This window comes from Mus caroli, chromosome 8, assembly GCF_900094665.2.
Source record: "Mus caroli chromosome 8, CAROLI_EIJ_v1.1, whole genome shotgun sequence".
Lineage (NCBI taxonomy): Eukaryota > Metazoa > Chordata > Mammalia > Rodentia > Muridae > Mus > Mus caroli.
In genome coordinates this window covers 60,389,789-60,405,792 of record NC_034577.1, presented here as the reverse complement: position 1 = coordinate 60,405,792, position 16,004 = coordinate 60,389,789, and the positions used below count along the sequence as shown (strand labels likewise).

Sequence of the window (16,004 nt, the reverse complement as noted above, 5' to 3'; positions counted from 1 at the left end):
TAGAACATGATGTCCCCTGAGACTTAGGAAGGGATGTGTGAAATTTTTGCTTTCCTAAAAGACTCTCTCCAAATCTCTTATTTCTATCCATGGCAAATAAAGTAGCTCCTAGATGTGCTAACATGTAGCGAATCAGTATGGAAGGAGCAGCTGTTAGAGCCTAAAGACCTGTGCCTGCTTTATCTGCCTCTGTTTAATTTCTGCATCATCTGCATCTGCTTAATGTCTGCATCATCTGCATCTGCTTAATTTCTGCATCATCTGCATCTGCTTGATTTCTGCATCACTTTGGAAAAGCAGCTTTATCTTCTGCAGACTGCCGTGCCAGTAACCCTGTGATACAAAATGGAATACATGCCACCTTCTCGGGGACATAGGTGATGGAGAGAGGAAGCAGGCCATTGAGAGGTGGTTGTGTGGGAGAAAGGAGAGAGTGAAGGAGGGGTGAAGAGAGAGAGAGAGAGAGAGAGAGAGAGAGAGAGAGAGAGAGCCAGCCAGTCCTTACCCTCTCTATCACGTGAGACTGAAATGAAAAGTCATCTGTCAAGAATGCGGCAGCACCCTGATCTTGGACTTCGCCTTGAAACTAACTTTTTGTTATTTATAAGTAACCCATCTATGACATTTTTAAATAGAAGACCAATGAGACCAAGATGGTAGCTATGGTCACCATTATTATCAAGTTGCATCACTTTTACATCAAAGTCACTAGAAGAAACTAACAGTATCTAATACTGGGGAAGGAAGCTCTAGTCCTGGAGGAGTGTGGACACGCTGGTAGAGGTGGGGGGCGGGTGTTATGAGTGTGAGCTGGGTATCCTGGAGTAGTCTGGAGCTTTCTTGGTAAGGTGTGAGTAGCAACACTCAGTGCTGCTTCTTGCATTTCTGACTTCCTACGTTGTATCTTTTATTCTGTTTCCACACCCTATGCTCTTGCCGTCTGTTCCTTTACCTCTTCACAGTCCTTTACCCAGCACCAGCTCTGCATTATCTCTCTAATCACTTTCCAAATATAATTCTTTTATCCTTAACGATGGGGAGTTTTCAAGATACTAGCTTCCCAGATACTACCACTTTTAGATCCTGCCAAGTTATAAAAGCTCAGCAAAGCAGACTCAAATTGAGCTCAGGAACTCCAGGGGGTTCCAATAGAGCTAAGAACACTGACAGGGAACACTACCCTCTGAGAAAATTGATATGAACCGGGTGGCACAATATCACTCCTCTGAGTTGAAATGGAATGCACTGTTTCTCGGAATGCTTGGGAAACAAACCTAGAGAGTAAGAGGCTTCCAGGCCAGCAGAAGCAGGACCTGGGGGATCAGACACAGAAAGCACAGGCTGAACACAGTCTACATGAGGTCTTCCCATTAGAAAGGGATGCAACGATCTGTGCCTGGTTGGAGGGATCAGTTTATGCCTTCACTAACTCCATGGCTTGAAGCAAATCACTCCATATTCCCGTACATTCTCTGTATCCCCAGTGGCCATTCTGCCCACTTCAGAAAGTTACCATGAGGTGAAATGAGGGAACAGTGTACTTTGATACTCACATCCTCCCTCTCCTTCATAGTTAAGATTCTAGGACCTTATTAATTTTCTAGAACTGTGGAAAAGAAACCATCACCATTAGAAGAGACATAGTGCCATTTAAGTTCTATGGCATTTCTATCTACATTGTGTAAATCCTGAAATGGTGGCAGGAAAATAGGAAGCTGGCTTAGAATCCTTTCAAAGCAATGAAACCACAGCACTTCATAGAAACCACAAAGAATTATTTAGTTTACGAGTACAAATAATATTATTTATTATAGATGAGAGGTGGAAGCAGGAATATTGAGAGTCTAAGGTCATCCTAGTACAAGGCCAGCTTAGACCATTTGAGATCTTGTCTCAAAAAAATAACCCTAGTGTATACATAGAGGGGTGTGTGTGTGTGTGTGTGTGTGTGTGTGTGTGTATGCACCTGTGTCTGTGCCTATGTATTACAACACATCACAACACAAAGACTATATATATATATATATATGTATATATATACATATATATATTCTTTATATACTATATATAGTATATATATATATACACGCATAGTCATATATATGCATCATACCTGTGTTATTTTTGTACTTACAAATTATTCTTATACAGTTTACCACATCTGATCTATAAAAGAGTTCTGTCAAGTGGGAAGGATAGACATTTATTTTGCTGTTTTATAAATAAGTTCAATGAGGTTCAAAGTGAATCACACTTAATAGATGTTTACTCTAAAACTCAAGCTCATGTCTCCTAATCCCAAATTCACTGCTGACTCTCGCCAGTAATTCCTCTAGTCTGTGTCTATGTATTACAACACATCACAACACAAAGACTATAGATAGATAGATAGATAGATAGATAGATAGATAGATAGATAGACTCTCACCAGTAATTCCTCTAGTTCTAGAGTCTTTCCTGTCTTGTCAAACAGAAAGCATAAAAATATGCAAATGGCTACCTAATATAGGCAAAAACAATACATATGTGCTCATTCGTGTATTAGGATGTGTGTATCCACATATATTATATTTTAATTATTTTGCTGCATGAACACATTTCTTCAAAGCTTCAAATATATAGGTACATTCCGAGAGTAGCAGCTAATAGTTACTGAGAATTGGTTGTGCATCTTGTACTATTTATTTAATCCCTACATCAATAGCAAACTTGTAAACTAGGAATGATTAGCTAGTCTTAGAGACAATTAGAAGTTTTCTCTAAGTGGAAGGAAGACTCGGAGAAATGTTTGCCACCAAAGTTTATCTTTTCAGTCAAAATGCTGTTTATATACAATAATAACCCTGATTTCTCTGTTTCTTACCCCCTACTTCTTACCCAGGACCAACACTCCTTTAGTAGATGCCCCCCACTCCGATATTTAAGGAATTTTCGTGAAGGTTTCCTACACAACAGGCTTTCCAAGCCAGCCCTCCCTTCAGCTCCCGACCATCATCTCTTTTCTCTGCATTTCCCATATTCCAGCTCATACAACTTAGAATAGACATATTTGTCACTGCTGCAATAAGTTCACAAATTAAAAGGGCCACTGCTAGCACTATCTGGGTTCCCCCAAAAGCCTCTTTAGAATCCAAACGCACAGGACTGGTGGTGGGGAATACACAGACTCGTATGGCCTCTCAGAAGTCCCTCCTCTCAGTCATTTCAGCAACGTTTGAATTTTGGGAGCAATACATCAAACTATAATATTTAATACTTTGGCCTGGACCACGAGACCTACCAGCATGGGTCCCCTGAAGTTACTGTAGCCTTTAAAGCAAAGCTTCATAAAGGGTCCCAATTGTTCAAAACTGTCTCACATATACAGGCAAAGGAGACGGAAAGTCCATCTCAATGTTTGCTGAAAGTTTCACTTATAAACCACATACTGTCTTTCTGATCATACTCCAAATCACAAGAATAGTCAAAATAACTTAGGATTAATCAATAGAAGGAACAGTTAAAGGTAAATACGTGATTCCATTTGGACATAGGTATGGAAGGCTGTCTTGATTCACACACACACACACACACACACACACATCTGTCACTTGTATGCTGTTCTCCACCAATGTTTGCTTTTGTGACTCTGAGCAGAGTCCAGTTCTCCAGCAAACACAATTCTCTGGCCCTCAACCCATTGAAGAGTCCCCCTGGGTGCTAAAGGTGTGTTGTTTCCTTCCACAGACTGATGGTAAAACCATGGGGCTGAGTCATGTCTGCCTGCAGCTGCTGAGACACTGAGGTCTGAAACCCTGGCGAGGACTGGCTCTGCTCCCTTGGAGGAAATGGCCGAGCAGCCTCAGCCACAGCAGATGAAAACTTCCTTCCTTTTCATCCAGCTGCAGCCCCCACCAACCCGAGCTACCCAAACTCTCCCCGCCCCTTCTCCAGCAACCGCAGTCGCAACAGCAGCCCCAGGGGGCCTGGAGGAGGGACACATTTTCCCAAGTCCCAGAACAAGCTTCTTCTCTGCTCCCTGGAACTTCAGATGTACGCAGGGCTTAGCTACATCGCCTTCGAGTCTGCTGCCCCGGGAAGGCCCTAGAACACTGAGACCAGCTGCTTTCAATTGCTACTCGCTGAAGGAAAAGAAGGAAGAAACAGAGAAATCTCAGAATCTGCATGTAAAGAGGAGTGGGGTTTGTGGATCCCCACATAGTAGGCATTGCCTGGTCCCTGCTTCTAGGAAACTTGGCCTACCACAACAACCGCCATGTAGGCTTGCTAGCCCAGCTCCTACACTGAATGATGGAAACAGCAGTCCTTCCATAGGCTGGAAGCACCAGCCAGTCATTTCTGCCCACGAGGACCTGTGGGATATGGACCCAGAAGCCAGGAATGTCATCGAATTCTCAGTTCCACAAAGCACCCTGTCCTATGCAGCTGACAGGGGCAAAAGGGTACTTCAGAGGAGAGGGACTGTAAACCAAGAGGTACTCCCAAAGAACTGTGAAGAAGACATAGGTACCACAGTGCTGGCAACAAGGGCACAGCTCTTCAGATATTGCCCAACCATTCAGATCAGCCAGAGCTGCCTGGCCCCACCTGCTGCCGTGCCTCTCAAGGTAAGAACCTGGGATTCTCTAGATTTTGGATACAGGGCACAGAATGGAAATTCTGACTCTGTGCCACTCTTGTAGGTCACCTGTACCTCAGGAGCGGAGGTGCCTTTCCGCTATAGTACTCCTTTGGCTCTTTCCCACACTCTGCTACCTTCCCAGCCATTGCTAGCATCCTGTGCTAAAGCAGACAATGGATGTCAGTTTCTCAAGATTTCTGCCTAGGAAGGTTGAGTAAGGGAGGGCATACATTATAAGAGAGGAGCAGAAGGAACCACAAGGAGGTTCACAGACAGGGGATGGTGGTGGGGAGAGGAGCCAGCCATTATACTGTTTTCTCACGTGTGTTAATTCTCATAGCCATCCTGAGAAATTGGGGTTGGTATTTCTAGTTTCAGATATGAGAATTAAGGTGTGGCTAAGCTGAAATCCTCTCCCTCCTTTCAAAAAAAAAAAAAGACTAAAAGCAACCCCTGTTTTTAAGGGTCTTGCTGAGGAAAATGGGGAGGGGGCTTCTGTGGGGAGTGGTATTTTTCAGAACTGAAGCACAGCCTTGGAACACTGATCCCCTTAAACATATGACTTTTAGAGCCCACATTCACCTGCCATCTGTCCCTGGCACTAGGTGGATGAGCAGTCCTGGACACAAGTCTGTGCCTCCATCAGGAAGTGAGAGGTGGCCCCATGTGGCATTCAGGGTACCTTTGGGTCCTTGTAGGCTCTCCTCTTGATCATACCCATGCTGTGATGTATAAGCTTCCTGCATCTTTGGACCACCCTTCCCATTATGCTATCTCATGATGTCTATCCTCTTCAGTGAGTTCAGGTGCATCACTTGAAAGAAGGGTGAACAGAATTTAAAAGGTTTTTTTTTCCTTTCCCAGTGGTGTGGTTGTCTTGTTATACTGTACATTTGGAAAGTGTGGATTGGGTAAAACTGAGTCTCTATGTGAGGATTAGTGGCATGAGCTAGAAGAAAGGTACGCTGTCTGTAGAGGGCGGACATGAAAGGAGCTTTCAGGGAAGCCATAGGAGAGTTCAATGAAATTCACAGTAGCCTTCTGAGAGCTGGGAGGTGGCCAGCTCCATCTGGATCCTGTGCCTGTCTCCTGACTGCTTTTGCACACGACCTGCCTTATCATTGCTCTTTCAGTCAGAGAGCCTACAAAGTCACAATTAAGGATGAGTCCAAGTTCTCTGTGGCCAGAAGCAACTGGAGCATACTTCCTTAAGAAATAGCTCACATTCCATTTAAGTTTTTATATCTCTCTTCCTGTAGAGATTTAGGAGACAGGACATTTGTGCATCATAGCCCAATCTCTGGATATAGGGTCACACAGCAGTTATCTATGGACTTTGATTCTGCTCACCTCTGATTTTCTTCCCTCTGGTCTTTGGAACATAGGCCCAAGCTTCAGATCTGTGGCCAGTTCTCTGGGGAAAAGTTCTTTGGAAGTTGGCCCAAAAATGTGGCCCAGCAGTAGAAGTCTTATTTTCGCTTCCTTAGTGAATGGACCCCCCCACCCCCACCCAGATATTTGACCTACCTAAACTAAAGGTTACAAAATTCCTAGGGGGAATGGATATCTCAAGTCTAAGTCCTAACTGTAAGAAAACCATCAGAATAGAGCCTCAGTTTCCCCTATCTTGAAAGCAACAATATCCCTTGTTTTGCAGTTGTTATACACAAACATTTCTGTTCTCAAGTACCTGTCTTCATTTTTTAAAATCTTGTGGCACTAAGCATTGAACCAAAGGTCTTTCCCATGCTGGACAAGTACCATATCACTGACTTACAGCCCTAACAGTAGATCTGTCTTGAGGGGAAGAAGAGGAGAGTGAAGACAAATGTGACATTAAGGAAGACTAGAGAAGGGATGGAGAGTAGGCAGGGTGTTTCCAGAGTCCAGTCAGAGAATGGGACTACGAAAGCTTATCACAGGAATTGTGAAATCCATTCCTTCAGATCTACAAATCCCTTAAAGGCTTTACAAGTGTCATTAGTCAGGTGGTCCAGCCTCAGGCTATGTGTTTGGTGGGGATGGGTGTTATTGTTGTATTGCTTGTTTGTTTGTTTGTTTGTTTAAATCAACAAAGATAGTTTTTCCTATGTCCAACCCTGGTTATCCCTCATCACCCACAATATGAAATATCCTGTGAAGTGCTTAGTAGTTTCATGTTTGAGAATTTACCTTTATGAACATACAAAAACTGATTTAAGCAATTTCTTGTTCAATCAACTACAAAAGCTAAGACCCAGATGACTCACAGTGGGATCTTATAATTGATGTAGTAAGGAAGAATACAACAATTACATCTCAGGTGATGACATGTAGTAAAGTCCTCTCACTCCTATGTGCATGTTGAAGAGTTGAGGTCCTTGTGTCAACTTTCCCAGGGAAAACAAATTGCATGTCAAGAATAAGAAGTTTGCAGTAGTACAAACGGCCAAATAGATTCTCTTGAGGTTTCATCCCCCAGGCTCTAGCGTGAATGTTGGCATGCATCCTCTGACTATAAGGAATGAGTGCAGCTCATCAAGTCACCTGGATCTTCAGATGTAGGATGACTGGGAACTAGTAAAAAGAAGTTAGTTCTAGTCCTCTCACTCTGTGACCTAGACAGCTTCCATGTGCTATTCTCCCTGCTATGAGAGCATTCCCAAATCCTAGATAAGGGATGATGCTTGAGGATGGTCAGCAGTTTGGTAGGGCCCACAGCTAGGATGTGGTAGCTTAGGACTGTCAAGTCATCTACCCAGAGTCCAGGTTTCCCTTAGCCTTGTTGTTTCCTGACCTCTACAGCTGGGGATATTCTGGTGGAAGGTAACCTGCAGCCTTTGGTTGACAACATACTAATTTCTGTGGTGGAAGAGTGGGTGAAGGGCTGAGGACTATCAAATCTAACTGAGCATTGCATCACTCAGCGCCACCAGCTGTCTGGGTCGGGAGAAGGTGGGGCTGTGGCTCATGGTGATGCCGGCAGAGTTCCTTCACATGCCCGTGGCTATTCTGGAAGAGTAAATTGGAAAAGTCCAGAGTCTATGCCAGAGCCTGACCTCACCTTGCCTTCTACTCCATGTTATACTGCCCCTTAGTGGAGGACAAGGAACTGTGCACATTACACCCAAGTTTGGGGCTAAAGACACCAAAGGATAACAGACATTATTCCCAAGAGGGTATGGGAAAACCAACAACTCAATAATCATTTCTATAGTTTACAGATATATAAAAATAGTATTCATATCTTACACGTTGTATTCTAAAATAGCAGTGACTATGTATAAGTACAAAATTCTGTCCCCCAAATACCATTTACAAATCCCACAAAAGGTCATCTAAGTTCAAGTTTCTCAAAAACCAGAACTCTCTGGGGCTTGTTGTTTTGTTTTTGTTTTTGTTTTTGTTTTTGTTTTTGTCTTTGTCTTTTCTCCCTTGCTCTCTCACAATAGGAACTCAATTCCAATCAGCTTTCTGAGTTTTCTTTACCAGCTTCTAGGAGGGTTCATGGTTTAGGAAACAGCATGTGGATAAGCAAGACAGACATGGGAATAATAGAGGATTAACCAGCACATTCCAATGACAGAAACAGAAGGCAGGAGATTTTCTAATAGTCAGAGCCTGTCATAGGAGACTACAGGAAATAGTTTTAATTCTCTATTTTTACATCATTACTCCTTGAGATGAAACCAATGTTTCAACTACAAGTCTATAAAGCACACTAGATTTTTGGTAGAAAGTTTTTAATCAGATAAAAGGTAATATGTGCTGGAATCCAAGAGATTAAGAAAAGGAATAAAACCTAAATTTTAAAAGCTGTGGTTCTGTCAATAAACTGGACCCATGGCCTCTGATGAGTTCCTGAGCAAAGCTAGCTCATGTCCTGGGCTCTCTGAGGGCTTTGCAACTCTGTGGTAACTATGAATCCATGAATCTGGAAAGGGAAGAGAAAGTGCCTCCTGAGATCAAAGACCAACACAATTTCACTTCATCTAGTACACCTTACTTGTCTCTAAAGATTCGTTATCCTCTCAGTTAACCTCATTGTAGAAAAGTTCCCTACAGAAAGGGCATACCTTTCTATGGGAACACTGTGGCTCCAGTGTGGAGCTAAAAGTTGTGTGGAGCCTCAGTTCCCATCACAGAATGTCAGGGCCTGTGTTGCCAGCTGTCAGATCCTACATGGATGTTTCTTTTTCTGACCAGATTTTAGCTAGAATGAAATCGCTTTGAAGACCGACCCCTGAGCCTTGGACTATTTAATGTCCCAGGAAATTGTCATTTCCCTTCTCTGAGAAGTATTCCTTCCTTCCTCAAGCTTGGTTCATTTTTCTGGCCTGTCATAAGTTTAGGAACTATTCTACCCATGCAATGGTACCGTAGATTCTGCTGTGTCTATTTTAATCTACCTTGGTGATTAATGCTGAATTTTAAGAAGGAATTTGAACAAAGAGAAAGCACGCACAAGTGCTCATATCGAAATGTTAACAGTGACAGAGCCAACTGTGCAATGGAGCATTCCTTTTAGAAGATTCCGGTGTGCAGAAGACAGTGTTGACTCGATTGCAAGGTTTGTTTTTAGTCCATTTCATGCTACATTGATTTTGACAAAGATGTCATGATTTATTACTTGAATAAATAACGGTTGAGATAGCAGAATGGGTTTCAACTTTCCCTCCTTCGTATCTCCATGACAACACACTCTCTTCCTCACTTCCTTTGACATTCACACAAAGTTCTGTGGATGGTTGGATGAATGCTATCATCTGTAGAGTAATTACACAAACCTCAGTGTCTCAGTCTACCTACAGGAAGCAAAGGACAGAATACCCAGGGCTATCTTATAGCTGTGTGTCCCTGTGACATGGGGAAAAGCAACCAGACTGGAGTCTGAGACCTAAGGGTTCTAGATTTCTTTATAATTCAAAGTAGCAAAGGGAGGGCAAACGCCTTCATTCTGGATCTCAGTCCCATGGCTGCTCTGTGGGAAGATTAGACTGCCTGCCTTGCTTTCTCCCCTTCCAACTTCACTGATCTCAGACAACCCAGTATTAGAGCTGTAGTCTTTAGGGGCACATCTCCAAAAGTCCATATATTGAGAAGTCTCTCTGTGTTAGAAATGACCTTTGTTTGTACAATCAGATGTCTCTCCTGCCTACCTTAGGCACAAACGGCAGATATAGGTAGCAAGCTTAATGAATGTCCCCAGTCTCTTTCAGAGCAGTACAAAATTACAATGTAATTTGTACAAATATCTTGTCTCATCCTCTCAGATTTTAAGGACACCAGATTTTATGACCTCCAGAAAAATTATTTTGAAATCATATCTTTGGGAGCTAGAGAGATGGCTCAGTAGTTAAGAGCACTGACTGTTCTTCCAGAGGTCCTGAGTTCAATGCCTATCAACCACATAGTGGCTCACAACCACCTGTAATAGGATCTTATGCCCTCTTTTGGTATGTCTGAAGAGAGCCACAGTGTACTCACATAAAATTAATAAATAAATCTTTAAAAAAAAAAGAGAGAAAAGAAAGTATATCCTTGAATTAAGCAATATGATAGCATCAGCTGTGGTTCCACATACCTGTAATCCTAGCAGTAAAGAGGTTGGGGCTGGAGGACTGCTTCCAGTTCAAAGCCAGCCTAGGCTACATAACAATAGCATCAAGAAAACAAAAGTGTAGCCTCAAATCATTTCCCGTTCTGCTGTTTTGATTTGTAAATAAATGAGTTTCCTTATTTGGGTGCTTATTATTGAGAAAAAAGAAGAAATTAAAAAGGAAGAACATAACTCCTAGGTATGGCGCAGAAAAGAAAAACAAAGGGTTATTATAGATAAAAGAGAGAGTATAGCCAGAGGCAGAGACAGCTGCAAGCGTCCAGAGTGAGCCTGTCCCCGAGCCAGCCTGTCCCCGAGCCGGACCATTGAGAGGACAGAGGAGGGGAAAGCCAGGAGAGTAAAGGGTAGAAGTAAAAAGGACCAGGTAACCAAAATGACTGCACTATATAGAAAAGAGCAGCTAGAGCAAGGGCAGCCCAGTCCCTGGCCTGGAGTTTAGGGTAGGGAGGGGGTAGGGCATGTCAGCCATACCCAGTAATAGGTAGGGACTGAGGGATGCTGGGAGAGTCTGGGGATCAGGTCAGCTTTGATATGTTAAATAGGTCCTCCAGTTATTTTGAGACCTAACAATTATTATATAGTAAACTTTTATCCTTTAAAGATTGTGGGTGTGTGTGTGTGTGTGTGTGTGTGTGTGTATGTGGTGTGCAAATGTAAGATACTATAAGACTTGAGCATATATAAGTTCTTATGTGAAAGAGAGTTGGATAGCTGGTAGACCTCTATCATGGAATCTGCATATGGTCTCTTCATTCTTACATCAATTCGCTGGGACACCTGACCCAGTGTTTCCAAAGCCGGAACAAAAAGAGGTGAAGAAAAACTGCCTCCCTTGAGTTGATTTACACCAGTTCCTTAAACTGAACCATATCAGTGAAAGGCGCCCATCAAGCAGTGAGAGGCAGATAATTTATGGTGTTGGCTGCTGGAGAGACTGCAGTTTTAGGACGGTCACTCACCCTCATTGATGGTCATTTGTAGCTGTGGCTCCATTTTATCTGCCCTTGTGCTGTGTGTTTCCTGTGATTATATTTTAACTGTCTTTTTTTTTTGGCTTTCAATTTCTAAAAATGTATAGCTTACATTAACCTTTTAACTGCTAGGTCTAGAAGATTATGAAATTGAAGTCCTGGCCTACTCGGTCATCAGTGGGAGAAGAGGCCCTTAGTCCTGTGAAGGTTCTATGCCCCAGTATAGGGGAATGCCAGAGCCAGGAAGTGGGAGGGGGGTGAGTTGGGGAGCAGTGTGTGTGTGTGTGGGGGGGGGAGATAGGGGATTTTCGGAGAGAAAACTAGGAAAGGGGATAACATTTGAAATGTAAATAAGAAAAATATTTAATTAAAAAAAGTGAGCCACAAAGAGAAAAAAAAGTCCTGGGACATTCTATTTCAGTACTTACATTTTTTTAAAAAAAAATCATCTAGAAATGTCATTTTAGCTGTAAAGAGGCTTGGTTATTCTTCACTGAGTCTTCAACTTAAGTGTATGGTGCAGTGACCTTTGACAAGTCAGTCCATTTGTCTCATGTCATAAGCAGAAGGGTCTTAGGAGAATTCAGTCGTATATTCCCAGTCTTTTGTGGTGAAGATCCAGTGCCCTAAACAATAGCACAAATTACAAATAGTAAATAAAAACAAGCAGTAACAAAATGATGAAGAGTATAAAAGTCAAGAACAAGAAAAGGTCAGGTAGGGATCAGAAAGAAAATTACATGCCAGAAAGGACTACAGCACTAATGTATTTAAAAGTCAGATGTTGAGTTTCTAGCTGCTCAACCTAAAAAACACATGCTTAGCATCATAGGTCTTACTGTGAGAGAGAAAGGAGGAAGAAAGGAGTGAAGTTATTTTCAACATGTTAATAAAAATTAATTCTATTAGAAATAAAAATATGTTTGCCCTTTAAAGTGTTGGTGAGATGGTTCTGTAATTAGAAGTTAGCCTGTTAGCTTGATGACCTGCCCAGGATTCCCAGGATCTTGTGTATGTGCTGTGAGTACATACACATACACATACCACACACACACATGCACACACATTGCACATGTACACCACAGCACATGCACCATGCATATACATATGTAAAATGAGTAATTCAAAGATATTTTGTATAATTTTTTCCCATTTTATTAAAAATAGATTCTTTTGTTATACAATATATCCTAATTACAGTTGTCAGTTCCTCTACTTCTACCAGTTCCTCCCTACCCTCCCTCCTATCCAGATCCACCCCCTTGTGTCTCATTAGAAAAGTACAGGCTTTGAGTCAGACACAGTGCTGCAGTTCTTTAATCCAATACCAGCCCCTGGGAGGCAGAAGTAGATGGGCCAGCCTGGTCTACATGGTGAGTTCCAGGATACTCAGAGCTATATAATGAGACTGTGTTTCAGAAAGGAGAGAGGAGAAGGAATAGGAGGAACTGGAGGAAGATGAGGAGGAAGAAGAGGAAGAGGAGAAAACAGGCGTCTGGGAGGTAGCAACAAAATATAACAAAATAGAATATAAACTAAAACAAAAAGAGATCACATCAAAAGTTGGACAAGGCAAATTAGCAAAAGGAAAGAGTCATGAAAGAAGGCACAAGAATCAGAGACTCACTTATTCACACAGGAAACCCACAACAAATACTCAACTGAAAACTGTATATATGCAGACAGAGGACCTGGTGCAGAATTGGGTCAGCCCTGTGCTTGCTGCGTCAGTCTCTGGGAGTTCAAGTGAGCTTTATATAGTTGATCAAGGTCCTTGTTCTGTGGTGTCCCCCACCACCCCTGGCCCTTTCACTCTTTCCTCCTCCACTTCCTCCAGTTTCTGAGCTCTGAGGGGAGGGATTTGATGGAGACATCCCATTTAGAGGGATGTGTTTCAAGGTTTTCCTCTCTCTGCATGCTGTCTGGCTGTAGGTCTCTGCGTCTGTTCCCATCTGCTGCAGGAGGAAGTTTCTCTAATACTGGCTGAGCTGCTGCTGAGCTATGAGTGTAGCAGAACATCATTAGGGATTATTTTATTGTTAGTAGTAATGAGATTTTTTTTACATTCCTTATCTATTTACATGACACATTTGATAATTGTTATAGTGATAACAATTCACTCTAACAGCGGGTGTTTTTTGTTGATAGTTCTAGATCTGAAAGATCATTTTTTTTTCATGATTTTATCTGATTAGAGATGGTCCTTTTGCTTTTTAGGACTATGAGTCTCAATGAACAAAATCACTAAACAAAATATGGATAGAAATCCAGTTTGTGTCTGGATTTATGTCCTCTACATTAAAAGCCTGGTCTCCCCAGCTTGGCACTATTGGGAAGTAGTGGAACCTTTATGAGATGGGGACCAGTGGGAGGCCTTCAGGTACTTGAAGGACTCAGAGGAACTTCAGCTCTTTCATTTTCCTCTGTAAGCTACTTTGTGCATTACTTAATTCATCAATTAACTGGTAGAGTCCAGTTGGCAAAGTTGGATCCCTTATAAGTTTGGATCCCTAAAACTGATATGGGGAAAGCCAGACCTGGTGTTACACAGTGATCATCCCAGCACTGGGAAAATAGAGACAGGTAGATCCCTGAGGCTTAGTTAGCTTAGCTAGCCTGCTAGTCTAGCCTACTTTACAAGATCCAGGCCAATGAATGAGCCTGTCCAAAAGAAAAAAAAGTGAACTGCTGCCAAAAACATTGACACCAGACATTGACCAGTGCACATAACTGTACCTACACACACATACACACACACACACACACACACATGCTCAAACGCATGCATACTTTATGATAGGTCATTTAAATCTACATTTACCATAGAGTGGAATAACTCTTCGAGCCATCTTTGGGCTTATAAACCAAGCATGTGATGTTTTTGCAAATATTTTTCTCATGGTTTAGGCTTATGTTTAAGGAGTTCTTAAGTGGGCCCGTGGCCAGGAAGTTACAGTAATGTTTCCCTGTGGCTGGGCGTTTTGACCTAGTTTTCTAAATCTACTTTGTGAATAATCTTTGGGAAAAATGTCTCCTCAACAGCTGGATCTGGTCTAAAGAATCAGCTTCGCTCTTGCGTGAAACAACATAGAAAACAAATACGTTAAACTGTGTAAGTTTTCCTGCTTTCCATGCTATTTTAGAAAGCGAGTGGAAATTTCCCACCTTTCCTATTGAAGAATTTATTCATTTGAGTCCTGCTAAGGATTGACCCCCAGTGGTTATGCAAGCTAGGCAAGCACTCCACCACCTTTCCTTTCTGAGGTAGGGTTTCAATAATTTCTGCAGGGTGGCCTCAATTTTGGACTTTGAACCTGCAATCCTCCTGCAGCAGCTTTGAAATTCCTAAGATTAGAGGCCTGGCTCACTAGGCTTGGCTACACTTCTTATTCCCAATCTATTTCAGTAGATCATCTCCTTCCTGTTGTCTCTACAAACTGCCCCCCACCACCATCTTTTCACAATGTTGTGTGAACTACTGACAGCTGTCTGTCCTTTGTACATGATAGTATATGAGGAAAATAAGATAAACAAATTAATTACAAGTTATATATTAAAATGAGTGCAAGAATTATATAATTGTGTTAGTTACTTTACATAGTATTGAATTGATTTTTACGGGTTTAAGTTTATTATAAAGCATGAAGATAGTATATTCCTTCCCTGACCTCTGTAGCCTTACTATGTAGGACAGATGAATATATATGTGTCTTAGTTTGGGTTCCCATTGCTGGGAAGAGACACCATGGCCAAGGCAATTCTTATAAGAGACAACATTTAATTGGGGCTGGCTTACAGGTTCAGAGGTTCAATCCATTTTAATCATGGCAGAAAGCATAGCAGCATCCAGGCAGACATGGTGCTGGAAAAGGAGCAGAGAGTCTTGGTCCAAAGGCAGCCAGGAGAGACTGTCTCTTCGTCACTGGGAAATGCTTGAGCACTAGGAGCCCTCAACGTCTGCCTACACAGTGACACACTTCCTCCACACTTCCACACTTCCATACCTCCTAATAGTGCCACTTCCCATGGACCAAACATATTCAAATCACCACAATATGCAAAGAGATATTTTAATACATATACAGAATAAAACAGCTTGGATAAAGATGACAGTTTGCTACTAGATATCATGATCAGTGGGAGCAGGCACGGGAGTGGTGGCTGAAAGGAAGAACCGCATGTCACATTTGCACATTCGAACTTGAAGGAAAACTCACCATCCTAATTCCAGTTAGTGCAGAGAGGATTTTCAGTGGCCAAGGACTTAAAGGAAGGTAAAGGGAGGAAAAGCTGGGTGGAGTGAAAGAATGGAAGAACATTTAATTTTGAGGCTTTTCTCAAGTCCATGAATCACATTACAAAGTGATGTGACTACTTGAATATAGAACAAATTCCTAATCTAGCCTGAAAATTAAATTTTCTTGCTTGAAAATTTTCCTGTTACCCAGTTATGAAAAATTAGAGATAGTAAACTACATATATGTGAAACATTACAATGCCATGAAAAATACATATTTTAGCATTAAAATATGAATCTTCTAAAACTGGTAAGATAGTCCAGTGGTTAAGAGCACTGGCTGTTCTTCCAGAGGACCAGGAGCTGATTCCCAGCACCTATGTGTAACTCTAGCTTCACGAGATTCAATACCCTCTTCTGGCTTTGATGGATGTAAGGCATGTAAGTGGTACACAGACATGAATGCAGTTAAGCTACATGTAGAGAGAATTTAAAAATAAAAAGCAAGCCGGGCGTGGTGGCGCACGTCTTTAATCCCAGCACTCGGGAGGCAGAGGCAGGCGGATTTCTGAGTTC

General features: G+C 42.1%; 1 protein-coding gene across 4 annotated transcripts in view; it reads left to right on the top strand.

The window, feature by feature from the left end:
* Psd3 (pleckstrin and Sec7 domain containing 3) overlaps positions 1-16,004 on the top strand; it is a 508,951-nt gene that overhangs the window by 85,632 nt on the left and 407,315 nt on the right. For all 4 annotated transcript variants that reach the window (XM_029480436.1, XM_029480438.1, XM_029480437.1 and 1 more), the window contains one exon: positions 3,727-4,607. In XM_029480436.1, coding sequence (XP_029336296.1) covers positions 3,828-4,607 — 780 coding nt within the window. In that variant the 5' untranslated portion in view covers positions 3,727-3,827. The remainder of the gene's footprint in view (positions 1-3,726; positions 4,608-16,004) is intronic.